Source organism: Carcharodon carcharias, chromosome 6, assembly GCF_017639515.1.
Source record: "Carcharodon carcharias isolate sCarCar2 chromosome 6, sCarCar2.pri, whole genome shotgun sequence".
NCBI lineage: Eukaryota > Metazoa > Chordata > Chondrichthyes > Lamniformes > Lamnidae > Carcharodon > Carcharodon carcharias.
In genome coordinates this window covers 144,897,581-144,919,649 of record NC_054472.1, presented here as the reverse complement: position 1 = coordinate 144,919,649, position 22,069 = coordinate 144,897,581, and the positions used below count along the sequence as shown (strand labels likewise).

Genomic DNA, 22,069 nt, shown 5'->3' with positions numbered 1-22,069 from the left:
ACAAGCGACAACTCGCTGTGGCTCTTTGGTAGCATGTGCTGGAGTCCCAGCCACCCCTTCTTCCTGAGGGTGCTGCTCCTCCTTCTGCACTGCCAGGCACCTCTGTCACTGTATCCTCCATCGTCTTTGCTCTCAGTACATCACAAGGCATACAGCTAGTTCACCAGGCTCCATGCTCCTGATGTACTCCTCCTGCAGGGTGAAAGAGACACAGAGAGAGATGCATGGATTAGCTTGGGTGTTCTAAGAACCTCTCTTGATTAAGTCTGAAGGCCCCTTAATGCATCCCGGAGATTGCTGGCCACCACTTGGATGGCCAGAGTTTAGTGCGCTACATGACTGCCTGAAACCCCACCCACTTCCACCCCACTCCACCTGACCGATTGGCGGCAGCTTTATCCACTTGCCTCAACTGTAGGTCAGCCCTTGTCCCCCCATCCCAAACTGCCTCAAACCTTGAAGTCCAACAGGTGACCCTTGTGAGTGCTGCGCAACGTTACTGTGCACTCAGCCCCAAGTTCCCCTCGAAGTGCAGCCCACCAAGTGCAAGCCTTATATATGCTGCTGTGAAACATGTCAGCATGTGGGCGGACGTTGGGAGGGATGATTCCAGCCGTCTGGCCTTATAATCACATGCAGTTGTAATACATTGAAGTTCCCGAAGTCCAATGGTGGGAAACGCGGCCTGCCATCGACGGGCTAAGAGGACGATCGTAAATTGGTTTCATAACGTCATGAAACTTATTTTTAGCCTTCTCGCCATATTCTCGCCATGCTGCTGAACATGCCCTATGCCAGCGGGCCCAGAAAATTCCACCCACGGTCTTTGTGTTCCATCCGATTTCAGCAACATCCTGCAACTAGACTCTATGATGTCATTCTGATGCATGAATTCAATTTCTTTTTTCCCTGAACTAATTTTAATCTATAAGGATATTGCCTTATTGAAACTGAATCCCCCACATCTACATCATGTCTAGCCAAATTTGTTTTTCCCAGCTTATTCCCACAAATAGCTTTGTGTGACTGCAATAGCATTTCCAAATCACTTTGACACTGGTCTGGCAGGTAATTCAGTATCACATTTAAATTTTCAAGCACTCCCTCATTGTCCAATTTAATTAGAGGAAAGTCAATTTCAGATTCCTTCCTTTCTATCTCCTTTTCCTTATCTACCACTACTAATAACTCCTTTTGGTTATCTTTCCTGTCAAAGTACTTTTTAAGCATACTTACATGACACAGCCTCTGGTCCTTTTCTCTATCTGGGGTATTTATTAAATAATTTACTTCGCTCAGTCTTTTTTCAATCTGGTAAGGCCCACTAAACCTGGCCTTTAATGATTCGCCTGACACTGGCGACAAGACCTTTTCTCCAGCAACAAATCTATGAGCCTTGACCCTTGTTATGACTGATGCAGTTGGTAAAGTGGAGTTATTTATAATTCCCAGAGGGAAACTTTAAACAACTGTCATAACCTATAATTTTAAGTGTTATGTTTGAGATGTGACTCTAAATTCAGGAATCAGACCACCAGTTCTCAAGGCTTTAAATTAAACTAATTGAAACATGTTATTAATTTACACAGGTTAAAATACATACATATGGTTACAAATTACTACTATGTTAACTTTTAACAAATTCCCAAACTAATCTCCATTAAGGCAACAGCAACCCATAGACTCAACCAAACACTAGGCAAAACATTTTCACCTTACGAATTCAAAATGAGGTTCTTTTCATTGTGGAGCCAGTTGGAGGCTTACAGCTTGCCTTTTGATCTCACATTGCCTCTGCTCTGCACACCTGAAAACTAAACCTACCACCACCGATTGAATTCAAATTCTCATTGTCTCACCAGCCTCTTTGAACTTCCTTCACCTTTTAACAATGAAACCCCTTTCATAGTACCAATTTTATTAGTTATACAAACATATTGTTTGGTATCTGCTAGATAGACATCAAGTTTTCACCCCAAATCTTGATGCTCTAATCAAAAAATGCAAATGCACGCTATTTTTCTTCCATATTAAAACGAGTACCCATCAAAGCACCCAGACTAGCTGGCTTTAATCCAGTTAAGACACTCCCGCAGACTAAACCTCTATTTTAAAAGAAAAATATTTTCCAAAATATTATATACGTTAATAGCTTCATGACATCCTTATCTGTACTTGTTTTCATCACTTGCTATAATATCTTCAAATGTTCCTTAGCTACCTAACATGCTCTGTCCAATCTTTCTCTAAATTTTGTCACATAATCCAGGAGTAGTTTCCGAACTTTGACCCACTAGTTTTCCCTGAACCAACTTAAATGGTCCCCTTACTTAATGATCATTTTTTTTATTTGTTCATGGGATGTGAGTATCACTGGTTAGCATTTACTGCCCAGAGGGCAGTTAAGAGTCAATGACATTGCTGTGGGTCTAGAGTCACATGTTGGCCAGACCTAAAGGACATTAGTGAACAACAATTAACAATGGTTTCATGGTCATCATGGTCAAATCTGACCATCTGCCAAGGTGAGATTCGAATCCAGGTCCCCAGAGCATTGCCCTGAGTCTCTGGAATACCGTCCAGTGTCAATACTACTACGTCACTGCCTCCCCATAGACTAATTTAAAAGGACTAAACCTTGTTGGTTCATTAGGGGCATCCCTAATAGCAAATAACAAGAATGGAATCTCTCTATCTCAGTCGTGTGTGTAGTCTTGACTATACGTCCTCATCACAGTCTGTGATGCCATCTCTCTAAAGCACCTTGTGAAAGACTGAGAACTTAAACTGCTTTATTCCAGGCTGTTCATTATTTACTTAAACAGCTGTGACATAAAATTCCAACACTGATCGGACTGTATTTCCTTTGGTAACACAAACCTTTTAAAGAATTTGGTCAACCACTCTACAGCCATCTTTGCTGTAATATTTCATAAAGGTATCACTTCTGGAAATCTATTGGACACATCCATGATTGTCAGCAAGTACTGAATTTCACTTTTGGTCTTAGGGATAGGCCTAAACAATCAATCAGGACCCTGGTAAATGGTTCCTCAAATGCTGGAATCGAAATTAAAGGTGCAGGTTTAATTATTGCTTGAGGTTTCCCTATCACCTGACATGTTTGACAAAATTTGACAACATCTTTCTGCAGTCCAAGCCAATAGAATTTTTTTTACGGGCTGTGGGCTTTGCTGGCTGGGCCAGCATTTATTGCCCATCCCTAGTTGCCCTAAAGAAGGTGCTAGTGAGTTGCCTTCTTAAACCGCTGCAGTCCATGTGGTGTAAGTACACCCACATCACTGTTAGGAAGGGAGTTCCAGGATTTTGACCCAGCGACAATGAAGGAACGACGATATATTTCCAAATCAGGATGGTGAGTGACTTGGAGGGGAAATTCCAAGTGCTGGTGTTCCCATGTGTCTGCCTCCCTTGTCTTTCTAGGTGGTAGTGGTCGTGTGTTTGGAAGGTGCTGTCCAAGGGGCCTTGGTGAATTCCTGCAGTGCATCTTGTAGATGGTGTATCCTGCTGCTACTGTGCTTGGTGGTGGAGAGAGTGAATGATTGTGGATGTGGTGCCCATCAAGTGGACTGCTTTGTCCTAGATGGTGTTCAGCTTCTTCAGTGTTGTAGAAGCTGCACTCATCCAGGCAAGTGGGGAGTATTCCATCACATTCCTGACTTATGCCTTGCAGATGGTGGACAGGCTTTGGGGACTCAGGAGGTGAGTCACTCGTCGCACGATTCCTAGCCTCTGACCTGCTCTTGTAGCCACAGTATTTATATGGTTAGTCCAGTTCAGTTTCTGGTCAATGGTAACCCCCAGGATGTTGATAGTGGAGGATTCAGTGATGGTAATGCCATTGAATATTAAGGGGCGATGGTTGGATTCTCTCTTGTTGGAGGTGGTCATTGCCTGACACTTGTGTGGAGCGAATGTTACTTGCCACTTGTCAGCCCAAGCCTGGATATTGTCCAGGTCTTGCTGCATTTGGACATGGACTGCTTCAGTATCTGAGGAGTCATGAATGGTGCTGAACATTGTGCGAGCATCAGCGAACATCCCCACTTCTGACCTTATGATGGAAGGTAGATCATTGATGAAGCTGAAGGTGATTGGGCCTAGGACACTACCCTGAGGAACTCCTAATGTGATGGCCTGGAGCTGAGATGACTGACTTTCAACAACCACAACTATCTTCCTTTGTGCTAGATATGACTCCAACCAGCAGAGAGTTTTCCCCCTGATTCCCATTGACTCCAGTTTTGCTAGGGCTCCTTGATGCCACACTCAGTCAAATGCTGCCTTGATGTCAGGGGCAGTAACTCTCACCTCACCTCGGGAGTTCAGCTTTTTTGTCCATGTTTCAACCAAGGCTGTAATGAGATCAGGAGCTGAGTGACCCTGACAGAACCCAAACTGGGCATCAGTGAGCAGGTTATTGCTAAGCAAGTGCCGCTTAATAGCACTGTTAATGACCCCTTCCACTGATGATCGAAAGTAGACTGATGGAGTGCTAATTGGCCGAGTTGCATTTGTCCTGCTTTTTGTGTACAAGATATACCTGGGCAATTTTCCACATAGCCGGGTAGATGCCAGTGTTGTAGCTGAACTGGAATAGCTTGGCTAGGGGCGCGGCACATTCTGGAGAATAAGTCTTCAGTACTATTACTGGAGTATTATAAGGGCCCATAGCCTTTGCAGTATCCAATGCCTTCAGCCATTTCTTGACATCACGTAGAGTGAATTGAATTGGCTGAAGATTGGCTTCTGTGACGCTGGGGGCCTCTGTAGGAGGCCGAGTTGGATCATCCACTCGGCATTTCTGGCTGAAGATTGTAGTAGATGCTTCAGGCTTCTCTTTTGCACTGCTGTACTGGGCTCCTCTATCATTGAAAATGAGGATATTTGTGGACCCTCCTCCTCCTCCAGTGAGTTGTTTGATTGTCCATCACCATTCATGACTGGATGTGGCAGGACTGCAGAGCTTAGACCTGATCCGTTGGTTATGGGATCACTTAGCTCTGTCTATCATTTGCTGCTTATGCTTTTTAGCACGCAAGTAGTCCTATGTCAGGTTGACATCTCATTCTTAGGTATATCTGGTGCTGCTCCTGGCATGCCCTCCTGCACTCTTCATTGAACCAGGGTTGATCCCCTGGCTTGATGGTAATGGTAGAGTGGGGGACATGCCAGGCCTTGAGGTTACAGATTGTGTTCTCATACAATTCTGCTGCTGCTGATGGCCCACAGCACCTCAAGGATGCCAGTCTTGAGTTGCTAGATATGTTTTTGTATTTTAGCCTGAGTTTTCCTAATTCCTAAATGTCCAGTTATTGGAATTTCATGAGCCACTCTTAATATTTCATTTTTTTTAATCCAGATGGTATTACTATTTCATGTATTACCACCCAGTTTTCATCTGCTGGAATGCAAGAAGGTCTCCATTTCCTTATTAACACATTGGAAGAATTTTCCCCCCCGTCAGGGCAGGGGAAGTGCAGGAGCGGGCGCAGGCAGGTATGCCTCCGATCGGCACCCCAATCGGGGACGCACCGCCATTTTATGTGGGTGGGCCAATTAAGGCCCACCCAGCGTGACATCCACCAGGAAGCGCTATGCGCTCCGTGGGTTGGGGGGATTCCCTCAGCCAAGAGTGCTCTCTTTCGTGCATGCGCGCAAAAGAGCGCACTCATCTCCCTGAGGCCAAGTGATGCCTCAGATAGATTGGCTCCAAATTTAAAAACATTAAAGAGACAAAAACAAAATTTCCCTGACATGTCCCCTCATGTGACACTATCACATGAGCTGGAAATGTCCATCACTTTCAGTGAAACCTTTATTAAATATTTAAAAACCCTCATGAAACCTCATCCCGCCCGTGGATGGGGTTTCAGGCTTTTTCTTAAGCCCGCTAGGGCTCCCGGCCTGCCCGGCAACCTTAAGCTTGGCCGGGCAGGTTCATTAATTATGTAAAGTACTTTTTAAATGGCCTCAAAAGACTGTTGACAGGTCGGTGGGTGCACAGCTGATTCGGCTGTGTCCCCGTCGACCTGAAAATGGAAATTACGCGGGGTGACACTGGGAGTTCCGCCCGACGTCATCCTGCATCATTTGACGCGTCGGCAAACAGGCCCCAACCCCTGCTCTCCGTCCTAAAGATCCTGCCCATTATCTTTAAGGTAATAACACTCTAGAATACATTCTGCCTCTGTTTCAGAATAAACCATCTGGTAATAACAGCTTTATTCATGGATCTTTCTGCTGTGACCCTACTAATTTCACTGAGCTAAACATTTCAGCCTCACTCACTCCCAACTTCTCTTCCTGAACAATCTTTTCAAAGACAGATCCAGCTAATTGGATGTCAACATCCATCCACTACCTTTTAGATTCCTCTTCCTCCCGTTCTAACCTGTGAATTTGTGATCTCGTTGCTACACAATCTGGAAATAATCCAGGATGCTGAATCTGCAACAGCTCTGTTGACTACAGCAGACATCACCAACATCTGTGACCCAGCTATATCATTTCCTAGGATAAACTGAACCTCTGCAATGGGTAATTTTTCCACTACCCCCACAATTAGCTTGCCTGTTTTCAACCTACTTTTAAAATTTACCTTACACACTAGAATATGTTTAGTATCTCTATGAATCCCACTTATTAATACTCTTTCCTGCAGTACCCCTTCTGGACAACAAATAACACTATCCCATAACATTAAGGACTGACCATGTCCCTTAAAATTTTGATATCATTGTCTGCTCCATCCTGTACACACGAATAGGCATTCCCTTCACATATAAAATCTTTAAACTTTCTTGCAACCTACCCTTCAGAACATCCTTGGGTAAGCTGTGAACATATTCCCACTTCTTTAGCTACCACTGACTCTTCCTGCTCCACCTGTACACAAGCCACTGGTTTTTCTTGCCTCTGGATCTCCGAACCTACATTACTCTCATTTCTAGAGCTTTTCTGAGTTCCAATTACTGTAATAGGTTTTCCCTATAACCTCCAACATGTTGACTTTATGTGCCCAAATCTTATTACAGTGGAAACATTTAAGTCTTTGAGTGTCACTTCTACCATCAGCACCTTCCTTTCTAGTCTGAGGAGAAACTTCCTGAGAATTCCCAGCTGTCCCTTCTATTTCCTGACTACCTGCCTTTCTTTCAGCTTCCCACTTCTATCCTTCTCTGATTTAAAAGGGTGATGGAAAAAAGATTTTGATCAATGGACTAGCTCATAATCATCAGCTATCTCTACTGCTCGCCTAGCCGTTTTAACCCTCTGTTCTTCCACATGGGTTCTAACTATTGAAGGAAGTGAATCTTTAAATTGTCCCAAAAGAACTACTTCTATAAGAGCTGCATATGTTGGCTCTACCTTTAATACCCGTATCGACTGGTCAAAATCGCTTTGTTTTACTTTCTCAAACTCAGTGCAAGTCTGTCCAGGTTGTTTCCTTACATTCTGAAATTTCTGCTTGCACAACTCGAGAACCAACTCAGACACACTCAGAATAGCCTTTTTTACTGCATCATAATCCACAGTTACTTCTTCTGACAGCGATGCATATACCTCATAAGCTCTACCTACCAACCTAATTTGTAAAAGCAATGTCCAGATTTCTTGTGGCCATTTCATTTTCTTAGCTAACTTCTCAAATGAAATAAAGAATGCCTCTACATCGCTTTCCTCAAATTTCAGAAGACCCTGCACAAAATTAAACATCTCCCCACTGGGTTTTGGGTTGAAGGTGGTCGTTTCACCATCAGAACCTTCCTCAGTATCGGAGGTCTCTTTTTTAAGGTGGTCTCCTTTTAAAGTGGTATTCCCTTTCTCTTTCTTTCTCTCTTTACTCCATTGCTAACGTCTCCCTCTGGAGGTTGCATTTTTGCATTTCAATTTCTCTTTGAAATGCTTCTTTTGCCTCTAATTCAATTCTGTTCAGTTCCATTTTTTGTTCAAGTTCAAGCTTCTTCATTTGCAACTGAAGTCTCACTACGTCCAGCTGTGACTCACTAGTTTCAGGTAGCCCTTCCAATCTCAAATGCTGTGCTATTACTTCAAATTCGTCTGCTTTCCTCGCCCCTAAGGTTAATCCTAACTGCAATTTATTCACCAATTCAGTTAACTGAGCCTTGGTTACAATTTGTAAACCCATCAGGGTTATATCTTCCACTCTCAGAAAAGTCTTAGCAATTGCTAAAGTCAGGTTCGCAGTCTAACCACTTTAAAGTCCCTCAACACCAGCTCCTGAGTTCAGTGTTCTTCTCACACTCATAGCCTTGAGATTCACCAACTCCAAGCCAATCAAGGAATTTTGTAAAAATCCCACAAAGAGTCCCCAATTTTGTTATGACATGGCAGGTGGAAATTGCCGGGCTGACCAAATCCCAAAGGGAAACTTGGCCAAGCTATCACAACAATTTGCAAATTGTATTTTTATTACAAGAAAGTATATACACTGAAGTACTGTGAAGTATATTCTGGTTGAGGAACAGGGCTGTAGGGAGGATGAGCCAGCTGACCATGGCACTGTGGCACAGGAGGCCATTCAAGAGGGGGGAGCAAAAAGACAATTGGTAGTTGTAGGGGATTCTATAATTAGGGGAATTGATAGTATTCTTTGTAAGCAAGATCAAGAGTCCCGCATGGTATTGTTGCCTGCCCGGGACTTCTCTGACCGGCTTGAAAGGATATTGGAGAGGGAGGGGGAGGATCCAGTTGTTGTGGTCCACATCGGGACAAATAACATAGGTAAGACTAGGAAAGAGGACCTGTTTGGGGATTATCTGGAACTAGGAACTAAATTAAAGAACAGGTCCTCAAGGGTTATAATCTCCGGATTACTACCCGACCCACGTGCAAATTGGCATAGGGACGCACGAATAAGGGAAGTAAACACGTGGCTAAAGGAGTTGGGGGGGGAGGGTAAAGGGTAAAACTCCAAGAAGTATGAGTAATGGGAAACAAAGAAACAAGGCAGCAGGTTAGCATTGTGTGTGTGGTGGGGGGGGGGGGGGGCGTGCAGGGTGGATTCAACTTCATGGAAGTTTATGAAAAAACTGAAAAGAAAGGAGAGCCCAGGAGAGGCTATTAAAGCCTCTAGAACACAAAATAGGACAGAGTGTTTGGAAAGGGCTAGGAATCTAACTTCAAGCACATCAGATATAATGAGAAAGGGGACGGGAAATACAGGACTGAAGATGTTGTATCTGAATGCATGCAGTATACGAAATAAGGTAAATGAGCTTGTGGCGCAGGTTGAAATTGGCAGGTATGATGTGGTGGGCATCACGGAGACATGGCTGCAAGGGAATCAGGACTGGGAGCTAAATATCCAAGGATATACATCCTACCGAAAAGATAGGCAGGTTGGCAGAGGCGGTGGGGTTGCTTTGTTAGTAAGAAATGAAATTAAATCGATAGCAAGAAACGACGTAGGGTCAGATGATGTAGAATCTGCGTGGGTAGAGTTGAGGAACCGCAAAGGTAAAAAAACTATAATGGGAGTTAAGTACAGCCCTCTGAACAGTAGTCAGGTTGTAGGGCACAAGATACACCAGGAGATAGAAAAGGCATGTAAGAAAGGCAAGGTTACAGTGATCATGGGGGAATTTCAATATGCAGGTAGACTGGGAAAAACAGGTTGGTAGTGGATCCCAAGAAAAGGAATTCGTGGAATGTCTACAAGATGGCTTTTTGGAGCAGCTTGTGGGGGAGCCCACTAGGGAACAGGCAATTCTAGATTTAGTGATGTGTAATGAGGCAGATTTGATAAGGGAGCTTAAGGTGAAGGAACCCGTAGGAGGAAGTGACCATAATATGATAGAATTTACCCTGCAATTTGAGAGGAAAAAGCTGGAATCAGATGTAATGGTATTACAGTTGAATAAAGGCAACTACAGAGGCATGAGGGAGGAGCTGGCCAGAATTGACTGGGAGATGAGCCTAGCAGGAAAGACACTAGAACAGCAATGGCAGGAGTTTCTGGGAGTAATTTGGGAGACACAGCAAAAATTCATCCCTAGGAAGAAGAACCATACTAAAGGGAGGACGAGGCGACCATGGCTGACAAGGGAAGTCAGGGACAGCATAAAACCTAAAAGAAAGCATACAATGTGGCGAAGAGCAGTGGGAAACCAGGGGATTGGGAAGCCTACAAAGACCAACAGAGGACAACTAAAAAAGAAATAAGGAGGGAGAAGATTAAATATGAGGGTAAACTAGCCAGTAATATAAAAGAAGATTGCAAAAGTTTTTTTAGATATATAAAGGGTAAGAGAAGGCAAAAGTGGACATTGGGCCACTGGAAAAGGACGCTGGAGAAGTAGTAGTGGGGAACAAAGAAATGGAGGATGAACTGAATAGGTACTTTGCGTCAGTCTTCATGGTGGAAGAGACAAGTAACATCCCTGAAGTTCAAGAGAGCCGGTGGGCAGAGGTGAGTATGGTAGTCATTACCAAGGAGAAGGTGCTAGGAAAACTGAAAGGTCTGAAGGTGGATAAATCACCTGGACCAGATGGATTACACTCCAGAATTCTGAAGGCGATAGCTGAAGAGATAGTGGAGGCATTAGTGCTGATCTTTCAGGAATCATTCCAGTCAGGGAGGGTCCCAGAGGACTGAAAAATCGCTAATGTAACCCCCTTGTTTAAGAAGGGAGTGAGGCAAAAGACGGGAAATTACAGGCCGATTAGCCTGACCTCGGTCATTGGTAAGATTTTTGAGTCCGTTATTAAGGATGAGATTTCAGAATACTTGGAAGTGCATGGTAAAATAGGGCAAAGTCAGCATGGTTTCATCAAGGGGAGGTCATGCCTGACAGATCTGTTAGAATTCTTTGAGGAGGTAATGAGTAGGTTAGACAAAGGAGAGCCAATGGATGTTATCTACTTGGATTTCCAGAAGGCCTTTGACAAGGTGTCACACAGGAGGCTGCTCAGTAAGATAAGAGCCCATGGTGTTAGAGGCAAGGTACTAGCATGGATAGAAGATTGACTGTCTGGCAGGAGGCAGAGAGTGGGGTTAAGGGGGTCCTTCTCAGGATGGCGGCCGGTGACTCATGGAGTTCCGCAGGGGTCAGTGTGGGGACCACAACTTTTCACTTTATACATTAATGATCCAGATGAAGGAAAGGAGGGCATCCTGGCTAAGTTTACAGATGATACAAAGATAGGTGGAAGGGCAGGTAGTATTGAGGAGGCGGCAAGGCTGCAGAAGGATTTGGACAGGTTAGGAGAATAGGCAGAGAAGTGGCAGATGGAATACAATGTGGGCAAGTTTGAGGTCATGCACTTTGTTAGGAAGAGTAGAGGCATAGACTATTTTCTAAATGGGGAGAGAATTCAGAAATCTGGAGTGCAAAGGGACTTGGGAGTCCTAGTCCAGGATTCTCTTAACGTTAACTTGCAGGTTGAGTTGGTAGTTAGTAAGGCAAATGCAATGTTGGCATTTATTTCGAAAGAACTAGAATATAAAAGCAGGGATGTGCTGCTGAGGCTTCATAAGGCTCTGGTCAGACCACATTTAGAATATTGTGAGCAATTTTGGGCCCCGTATCTCAAGAAGGATATGCTGGCCCTGGAGAGGGTCCAGAGGAGGTTCACGAGAACGATCCCAGGAATGAAAGGCTTAATATATGAGGAACGTTTGAGGACTCTGGGTCTACACTCGATGGAGTTTAGAAGGATGAGGGGAGATCAGATTGAAGCTTACAGAATACTGAAAGGCCTGGATAGAGTGGAGGTGGGGAAGATGTTTCCATTAGTAGGAGAGACTAGGACCTGAGAGCACAGCCTCAGAGTAAAGGGAAGACCTTTTAGAACAGAGATGAGGAGAAACTTCTTTAGCCAGAGAGTGTAGAATCTATGGAATTCATTGCCTCGGAAGGCTGTGGAGGCCAGGTCATTGAGTGTATTTAAGACCGAGATGTTTAGGTTCTTGATTGGTAAGGGGATCAAAGGTTACGGGGAGAAGGTGGGAGAATGGGGTTGAGAAACTTATCAGCCATGATTGAATGGCGGAGCAGACTCGATGGGCCGAATGGCCTAATGGTCTAAGTCAGAAGTAAAGATTCTACTACCACTCTTGGAGATTTAAAATATTAAGTAAAAAACATTTATTAACAAAATAAAACTTAAACAGGCAAGATTACAGTTACAGTGTTAAATTTAGATTTACAACATTTCCCAAAAGATTTCTACTTGGCTGGTCTCACAAATAAACACCCTCTTCCAGGCAACAGTCCCAACAGATTCTTAATCTATAAAACATATTAAAACTATATTACCGCAAGGCACCCACTGTTGCTATAAGGGAGGTACTTCACAAACTTCTGTCTCCCTCTCACATGACAGTGGAAATCTAAGGCTGTTAACAAAACCTGGCTTTCTGGAATAACCAGACACTTCTCTGGGGTGGCTAGAAGCTGCTTCTTTCACAAGACTGTGCGTGCACTGCACACTCTTCAAGATCATTTGGCCACACACACCTCATACAGCTTTCAATCTTTTCTTAAATACATTTTCCTCTTTCATCTTTAAACTCATTGTTTTTAACTTTCTTTTGAAAGTTACCTTTCCCAGAATCTAAAAATCTTTCATGTTGTCATTATAACTACCACTTTCGGGAAAAATAAACTCAATAACTTTGCTTTATCTATTTACGCTCTTTGCCAGTTGTAAAACTTAATTCTATTCTCTTTGACATTCAATAGCTAAAAATTCACTCCTCATTTATCTCCTAATGCAAATTTCGATTCATGTTGCATTTACTTCTATCCCATCTTAGCTTGTCCATTAGCACTTCAAAAATGCCTGCTTTACACCTAGCTCTTTGATGATTTAAACCTTGTAGCCTGATTGTCTTCAGTCTAATTAAATTAGATACATACACACAGACACACACACACATCCCACAGTAATATTGGAAGAAATTATATTTTCGTTACACATGTTACTTGGGTAATAATCCTGAGATTCCCACCCTCGAGGTCCTGCTTTTTAATTTATTGCTTAGCTTCTGATACTCCATCAGCAAGAACACCTCCCTATTCTTCCCCATGTCATTGGTATCAACATGGATGTTAACAACTGGTTCTTTCACCTCCCTTTTCAATTTCCTTTCTTTGATGAACTTGACGTACTAGACAGGTTTCTTACTTGAAAGAAATAACTTTATTACAGAGCTCTGAAGCTACATGTTTGAACCAGGGCCACGACTAGAAAGCTCTGCCCTAAGATTACCCACACTTAGGGCTCATTCGTCAGAATAATCATGTGACCCCCTAAAGGTAGGAGGAATGGTTAAAACCTTCAATCATGACATTTCTGCCCCCTTTAGTTTTTTTTACATTTCCTATTTACAAAGAATATTTTAAACTTTGTGTGTATAAATATATATATATATAATAAAAATATCATATATATATATATATACGCACACACAGGTCATGCGATTAAAGATTAAATCTCTGAAGTGCTTTTCTAATTCTGTTAGAGCAGCGTAGCTCTACCACTTGAGATTCTCCTACTGGATCAACATGAACAGGAACTGCACAATCAAGCACATCCTTAGACAGTGGCATTTCAGGATTAGGTAATTCAACAGAGACATCAGGTATGTCAATTCTAAGTCAATCTATCACTTCAGGGATTAAAAGTTCGATATCAATTACAGGTTGAATAGCTGGCTGTTGGAATGTCTCTCTACTCCTTAGATGATCCACATTTTTTGAACAATCCGGTCTTCCACTTCCACTTTGAATGACAAAGGTCCAGTTTTAGAAAGAATTATACCAGGAACCCAACTAGAACCATTTCTAAAATTGCGCACGAAAACTGTATCTCCCACGTAAATCTTTGCTCTTTGCTATGAATATCATGATTCAGTTTCTGACCGCCCTGATTCTTCTCTACCTTCCCCTCTAAGTTCGGAAACACCAAACTTAACCTTGCATGAAGGTGACATTTCACTGGTAATTCAGATGCTGTTGAACCTGTAGTTGCACGAGGAGTCGTACGATAATTGAAAAGAAAACATGAAAGTCAAGTTTCTAAAGTACCTTCGGATAATCTCTTCATTCCTGGTTTGAAAGTTTGCACAGCTCTTTCAGCTAACCCATTTGATGAGGGATGATATGGTGCTGTTTTAACGTGTTTAATTCCATTTAAACTCATGAATCTCTGAAATTCTGTACTAGTGAAGACAGTACTGTTATCCAAAACAACTTCCAGTTGGCCATGTATACTAAAACATTAGTGCAGCTTTTCATTAGTTGCACTCTGTGTCGGTGATCTAACTTCATATGCATCCAACCACTTAGAATGCACATCGATGATCAATAAAATCATGGTACCTAAAAATGAACCTACATAATTTATACGTAGTCTAACCCAGGGTTGACTAGCCACTCTGTCGGATGCAGTGGAGCTGAAACAGGCAATTTCTGTTGTTGCTGACACTGGAGACAGTGCTTGACCATGCTTTCAATGAAATTGTCTATGCCTGGCCACCAGACACAGCTTCGCACATGCATCTTAATCTTCAAAATATCTGGATGCGTGCTGCAAAGCTCTGTCAAGAGTGGTTTTCTTCCTTGCAAAGGGATGATGCCTTTGATCCCCACAACAAGATTCCACCTTGACAACTTAACTGTTTTACGGGCATGGAATGGTCCTGTCTCTTTGGACACTGGTGAATTCAACCACCGTTGCAATACCTGGTCTCGGACTTTTGACAAAATTGGATCCCTTTGTCCAATTCCTTACTTGCTTCACACATACCAGTGAAGAATCCAAGAAATTCAACACAAAGCACAACTTCTTGTGGCACTGGAGCATGTACAATGCTATCTGGTAACGGAAGATGACTGAATGCATCTGCCTTTGCAATATGCACAGCAGGACATTGCATAAAGGTGTACTCATATGCCAATAACATCAAAGCCCAACATCAAATTCTTGCTGAAGCTATAGGCGGAATGTCTTTATCCTCACTAAATAACACATTCGTGATTTATGGTCCAACACAATGGCAAAATGTCGTCCATGTATTAATGGAATTTCTTCACTCCAAATATTACTGATAAACCTTCCTTTTCAAGTTGTGAATAACCCTTCTTAACTGCAGAGAGGGTTCTGGAGACATAGCCTTTTGGCCTTTTGGAACCATCTTCCATCCTGTGTGACAACATAGCTCCCACACCGTAAGGAGATGCGTCACAGGTTAATATTAATTATTTTGATGGGTCATAATGTACTAGTAGACATGATGAGTGTAATAGCTTCTTGACTTTTGTAAAGGTGTTGCCATTTTGGCAAGAAGCGACTGTAATAACTTATCATGCCCAAAAAAGACAAGATCAGTGACACTGGCAGGAGAGGGCACCTCTTTGATTGCCCTGACTTTCTCCTCTATTGGATGCAACCCTTTGGCATCCACTTGGTGACTCAAGTAAGTGACTTCTGGCACTTGGAATGTACATTTCTCTTTCTCCAATCATACTCTAGCTTCTGAAAACTTTCTTAAAACCTGTTCTAGATAGGCCAAATGTTCAGCTTCCATTGATCCTGTAATCAGGAAATCATCCAGGTACACTACTACTTGGGGGAGTGCTTGGAATGGGCTTTCCAAGATCCTTTGGAAGGTTGCACATGTAGATGTTACAGCAAAGGGTAAGTGTGTATATTGGTACAGGCCCTTGTGCGTGTTGAAGGTTACATACCCGCTAGACATGCTATCCAGCTCTCGCTGTTGGTACGCATGGCTCATGTCCAGTTTGGTATAGGATTTTCCTCCAGCTAGCTTAGTGTACAGATCTTCAATCCTCATAGGATATTTATCTAATTTAGCAGCCTTGTTCACAGTTAATTTGTAGTCTCCACAAATCCGAATAGTTTGATCTGGTTTCATCACAGGGACTATGGGTGCTGCCCATTTCAAAAATTTGACTGGCTGGATGATGCCTAGCTTCTCTAAGTAGCACAATTCTGCATCCACCTTCTCCTTTAGGGCATAAGGCACAGGTCTGGCCTTAAAAAACCGAGCTATCACCTCCGAATCTACATATATTTTTTGCTTGTAAGCCTTTTATCTTTCCCAATTCACCACGAAACACACTGTCATACTTCCTTAATAGCTCAGGAATTCCTCCTGTTCTCACTTCAAATATTTCTAACCAGTTGTGCTTAATATTTTGTAACCAATCGCAACACAGAAAACTAGATCCTTCACCTGTCATAATGATCACTGGAAGCTGGGCTATCTGTTGCCTATAGGATACAGGTACTGTGGTGATGCCCTTTACCTGTATCGACTCTCTATTGTAGGTCTTCAGTTGCGCCGTGGTTTTCTCCAGATTCAGTGGCTGGGTACCTTCATTTTGGTATTTAAATGTGTGTTCTCCTACTACTGTGACCAAGGCTCCCATGTCTACCTCTATGGCTAGAGGCTTCCCATTCCCTTAAGAGTGACGGTTATTGGTTCAGTTTTAAAATAAAGGCAAAATACTGCGGATGCTGGAAATCTGAAACAAGAACAAAAAATGCTGGAAAAACTCAGCAGGTCTAACAGCATCTGTGGCGAGAAAGACGGAGTTAACGTTTCAAGTCTGTATGACTCTTCTTCAGAGTTCTGAATAAGAGTCATATGGGCTCGAAACATTGGTTCAGTTTTTACTGCTTTGACATTGTATAGGAATAGAAATCAGTATCAGCAGCTTCTGGTACTGTTACACTGTGCACTTCAATCATCTTGGTCTGCTGTCTGATTGGCTGTCTCGATTTCATTCTGCATTGTTTTATTGCGTGGCCCTTTTCGTACCAGTAACGGCATTCTGCCTCCTTAAATCTACAGGTTGCTTTTACATGGTCACCCCCACATCTGTAACAGATTGATTTCTGAATTGCTGCTGAGATGCTTTCACTATGCCTTTTCGTTTTTCGAGCAGTAGAGACTGTTTCCTGCTTTGCGGCTGTCTCTCTGGCTTTCGCATCACACTCAGCAGTAGGTTCCCACCCCAACTGAAGAACAGCGCCATGTTGCACACTCTGTAAAGCCTGTGAGTGTCTCTCAGCACTGTCCATTGCTAGTGCTATTTCCATGGCACACTTTAAATCAATGTTAGCTTCTGTAAGTAAATGGTGCTGAATGGCATCATCGTGAACACCACAAACCAACCAGCCCTGCAACGTGTCATTGAGTGTATTGCTGAATTTGCAGCGCTCAGTCCACTGCTTCAACTTCACTATGTAAGTTGCGATGGACTCTCCCGGGGCCTTACTCTGGAGTTGAACTTAAATCTCTGCATAATTACCAATGGCTTCAGCTGAAAATGCATCTTCATGAGGTCTACCAATTCGTTAAAAGATTTAGAATTGGGCGCATTTGGGGTCATCAGACTACGGATGGGGTTATATGTTTTGCTACCACAGACACTTAAAAGAATTGCTTGCTGCTTCTCCTCTGCGGTTATTTCATTTGCCATGAAATAAAAATCTAGGTACTCTATGTACTGGCTCCAGTCTTCCTTGAACGAGTCATAAGGGTCGATTCTGCTGAAGAGTGATATGACTGGTGAGCATACTTTTCTTTCTTTTCTTAAGAATTCATGTACACACATTCACAAGGCGAGTACAGCATCAGAGCTATTTATCCTCGTCGCTAGATATAATGAAATTGATGTACCGGACAGGTTTCTTACTTGAAACAGTTAACTTTATTACAGAGCTCTTTTAGAAGCTACATGCCTGAACCGGGTCTATGACTAGAAAGTTCTGCCCCTAATTTTATCCACGCTTAGGACTCATTTGTCAGAACAATCATGTGACCCCTAAAGGCAGTAGGAAAGGTTATACCTTCAATCACTACACATTATACCTTCAATCACTACACTTTCAGACCATTTTAAGGCATCCCTTCTTCTGCTAGCATGCAGGTAAGCCACATACCCTCTTAGATTCTCTGCAGAGGATACAGTCCATCCTCCTAATTATTCAATGCCCTTTAACTGCAATCATTCTATTTTGCTGCACTCTTTGAACTGTCTCCTGTTCCACAGTGCCTAGATTAATATTCTGGCTATCTATTCCAGTTTTCATCCTTATACACTTGGGTGACAAGTACTTCGCACCTGTTGGACCAGTAGATCAGTTTCTGTGATTCCTCTTTCTTTGCCTCCAATAAGTACCCGTTACTCTGCTGACTCGCAGTCTCTTCTACCTGTGCCTGCATCTACCTATGTGATGTGACTGTGTTTTGGAGTAAGTTATCTAGATATTCTTCCTGCTCTTTTACTTGTCAAAATGTTTCCAACTTGTGCTCCAGGTCAACTACGCTAAGCCAGAGTGACTCAAGAGGTAGCCATTTTCCACATGTGTAGTGCTGCCTACCTGTACATATGTGTTTACGTAAGTGCTTACTTGTATGTGTATTTCTTTGTATATCTGTACACACAGACATGTGTTTACACCTATATGTGTGTGCTTTTGTGTGCATATGTGTGCCTGAGTATGCATGTCTATGCATATTTGAGTGTGTACACATTTGACTGCTGCAATGATATGCACATGAACAGCCTGGGCATTTGGGTGGTGCACCTTTAGAACTGATTCCAGCAACCATTTGTACCTTTAGGAGCAGAGGGGAAAATTAGAACAGAAATCTTAGAGAGCCAAAGGTACTTACAGAGTTTTGTGAGTTTTCATGTGTGGTCGGAGTTGAACTCCTAGGGCCTGGCATCGTTCAATCATTCGTCTGGCATTATTTTCAACTTTCTGGATATCGACAGTGAATGCAGGGGTCAAAAGTTGCTGAACTGACGCTACAGAAACCATGCTCTTTCAGCTCCAAACCCTGTAAGATAAAAGCCCCAATCCTGGTCAGTGACAGGCAGCACCCAGCCCTAGTGTTCCCAGGTCTGATTGGGTGAGGGAGAAAAACAAAGTTAATGATTCACTGAAATGTTAACTGCTTTTTTTTCCCAAAATGCTGCCTGACCCATTGAGTATTTCCAACATTTCCTGTTTTTATTTCAGATTTCCAGCATCCACAGTATTTTCGCTTCTGATTGGAGATGGTTCCACCACATGACCTCCAACTGTTCTGCACTGAACACGAGCTGCCCGACATTGCCATCTTGTCATGCTAATCAGAAAGTAAATAGACTTTTTATTATTTGACTCTATAATTTTTGAATTTCAATCAGACAACCTCTTTCTCCCCATCTACAATATTTTTATAACTATTATAACAAAAATGTTAAAAGAAAATGGAAAAGAAAAACACAAATTCTGAAATGGCCCATTGATTTTTCTTCCCACTTGTTCACAGTGCTATTCTGGAGGTTAATCTTCAATTTTTGGATACTCCAAGACAATCAAAGGTGAAAACATCAGCACCTACCTAGTAATGACCCACCATAACCACTGGCCTTTTAAGATGACAAGAAAGCAGACAAGAATACAGCACATTATCCACTCTTAGGTGACTCTAGCTCCACACCAATGTGGCCAACTCTTAACTGCCCTTTGAAATGGCCTAACAAGTCCAACTCAATGATGGGTAATAAATGCCAGCCTCCGGCAATGCCTACACCCTGAGAACGAGAAATATAGAAAAGGAATAAATGTCAGAAATCTGAAATAAAAACAAAGAATTGTCGAAATACACAAGTGTTCAATCACCATCTGCATAGACAGAAGATAAGTTAATGTTCTGGGTGTGCAGCCCTCACTAGAAATGAAAGATAGATGGGCATTTTAGTAAGGTTGTAGTGGCAGAACAAGTTGCAAAGACCATTAATAACGCATACAGGATTGTTAGCTAGATTGTTAATTAGTAGATGCTAGAGTACTAAAGCAAGGGAAGTGCATCTCTCCAAGCTGCTTGCTGCTCTCGCCAGTCTAGTTCCCACCCAGAATGAGTGTGAAGAGGGCACAGAATGGATCCTTATAGGTGAATACTTCCACTTCTGAGGCATAGAAGGGAGGGGGTTTCTTTGGAGGGTCTTGTGTTCAGGGAAAGGGGAGTCAAGAGAGGAGTCTAGGGTAGAGGGCCATAACTTTCCTGGTGGAGCTCAAGTGAGCCTGCTCCTCAACTCAAAACGAAGAAGAGTTTGCACTTGGCCGAGGTATCTGGTCCCCACAGCATAACATCCCAGAAAGTATCAGGAGACAAAGAGAAAATTGGTGTCAAATAAAGTCTTACTCATCCAAAATACATAAACTACCGTTAAAAAGAAGATTAGGCTAGGTTTCCATTTTGTTAAAACTCATTGGCTAGATGTATTACTTTTTCACTTCTTGGAGTTTGCTCAATTCCGTGCGTTTCTTCAGAGGTTCAAAGGTTCAACAAATCAAGGGATCGTCCATAAATTGAAAAAAACCTCAAAAAGCTGAATCTAAAGAAATGAGATTACAGAAAGATCCCACAAATAGCAAATAAATAAACAGTTAATGTTTTTGGTGGTATTGCCTCTAGGACAAGTATTGGGACACCAGAAGAATTCTGTTGCTGTTACTGAAGTGGTACCAAGAGACCATCATCAGCAACTTATATTTATAAAGCATATTTAACAGAATAAAATGCCCTAGGGTGCATCAGAGGAGCATGGTAAAGCAAAATTTGACAAGGAGCTACATAAGGCAATATTAGGGCAGATGGGCAAAAACGTGGTCAAAGAGTTTAAGTAGCATCTTAAAGGAGGAAAGAGAGGTGGAGAGGTTTAGGGAGAGAATTCCAGAACTTAGAGCCTAGGCAACTGAAGGTGGGCTACCAATGGTGGAGCAATTCAAATCGGGGTTTTCAAGAGGTCAGAATTAGACGAACACAGAGGCCTCAGTAGGTTGTGGGGCTGATTGTAGAGATAGTGAGGTGTGAAATTATGAAAGGATTTGAAAAGGAAAATTAGAATTTTAAAATCATATGCCAAGGCCCATGTAGGTCAGTGAGCACAAGGGTGAAGTCAATGGAACTTGGGGCGAGTAAGGAGATGGGAGGCAGAATTTTGGATGACTTCAAGTTTACAGAAGCTAAAATGTGAGAGACAGTTAGGAGCGAATTGGAATAGTCAAGTCTAGAGGTAATAAATACAAGAATAAATGTTTTGCAACAGATGAACTGAGACAAGGACGAAGTTAAAAGGTGTTATAGAGATGGAAAAAGGCACTCTTAGCGATGCTGTGAATGGAACTAGGTGAGTGCAGTCCTACCCAGTTGGATGACAGCGGAGAGGCGTTGGAGGAAGAAGGTGTGGTCAATTGTGTTAAGGACTGCAGATAGGTCCAGAAAGATGAGGAGGAATAATTTACCTTGGTCACAGTCACAAAGGATGACATTTGTGATTTTGGTAGGAGCCATTTGGTACTGTGGATGGGGAGAAAAACTGATTGGAGCGATTCAAACATCGAATAAAAACAGAAAATGCTGGAAATACTCAGCAGGTCAGGCAGCAGCTGTGGAGAAACAGAGTTAACATTTCAGATCTAGGACCTTTCACCAGTTCTAATGAGGCACGAAGGACTGCTCATAATGAGCCAGTGCCAAGTGCTCCAATGAGTCCTTTGAAGGACTACAGAGGAAAGCTCCAGGCTTATCTAACAGGAAGTCAAGCTTGTGATAAAAGCAAAATACTGTGGATGCTGGAAATCTGAAACAAAAACAAAAATTGCTGGAAAAACTCAGCAGATATGACAGCATCTGTGGAGAGAAAGAGTTAACGTTTCGAGTCCGCATGACTCTTCTTCAGTCATCTGGACTCAAAACGTTAACTCTTTCTCTCCACAGATGCTGTCATACTTGCTTAGTTTTTCCAGCAATGTTTGTTTTTGTTTCAAGCTTGTGATTGTTGGAGGAGAACAGGAAGCTCGAGCAGTACTGAAAGATTGGGGCAGGGTATGGTGCTTCAATGGACAGAATGACCATGGCAGTTTTAGTACTTGAGCAGAGGAATAATGTGAGTGGACAAGTGGATTAGGAAGGGTAGCTGGGTGGTCAGATAATGGGGTGAAGGCAGCAGCAGGAGATTGTCTACCAGTGGATTCCATCTGAATCCTA

At 42.6% G+C, this 22,069-nt stretch overlaps 1 protein-coding gene and 1 long non-coding RNA gene across 6 annotated transcripts in view; one reads left to right on the top strand and one right to left on the bottom strand.

Annotated features, from left to right (window-relative positions):
- The window catches only part of zgc:162816 (uncharacterized protein LOC571260 homolog), a 68,977-nt gene extending 48,606 nt beyond the window's left edge, over window positions 1-20,371 (bottom strand). For 4 of the 5 annotated variants that reach the window (XM_041189844.1, XM_041189843.1, XM_041189841.1 and 1 more), the window contains exons 1-2: window positions 20,306-20,371; window positions 18,701-18,868 (exon numbers count right to left, since the gene is read on the bottom strand). In XM_041189844.1, coding sequence (XP_041045778.1) covers window positions 18,701-18,849 — 149 coding nt within the window. In that variant the 5' untranslated portion in view covers window positions 18,850-18,868; window positions 20,306-20,371. The other variant, XM_041189842.1, reaches the window with a different exon arrangement.
- On the top strand, window positions 13,515-19,668 carry LOC121279044. The gene is made up of 3 exons (XR_005943317.1): window positions 13,515-13,633; window positions 19,051-19,170; window positions 19,346-19,668. It is a non-coding gene; the product is annotated as an uncharacterized LOC121279044 (long non-coding RNA).
- Window positions 20,372-22,069: the final 1,698 nt, after the last annotated feature.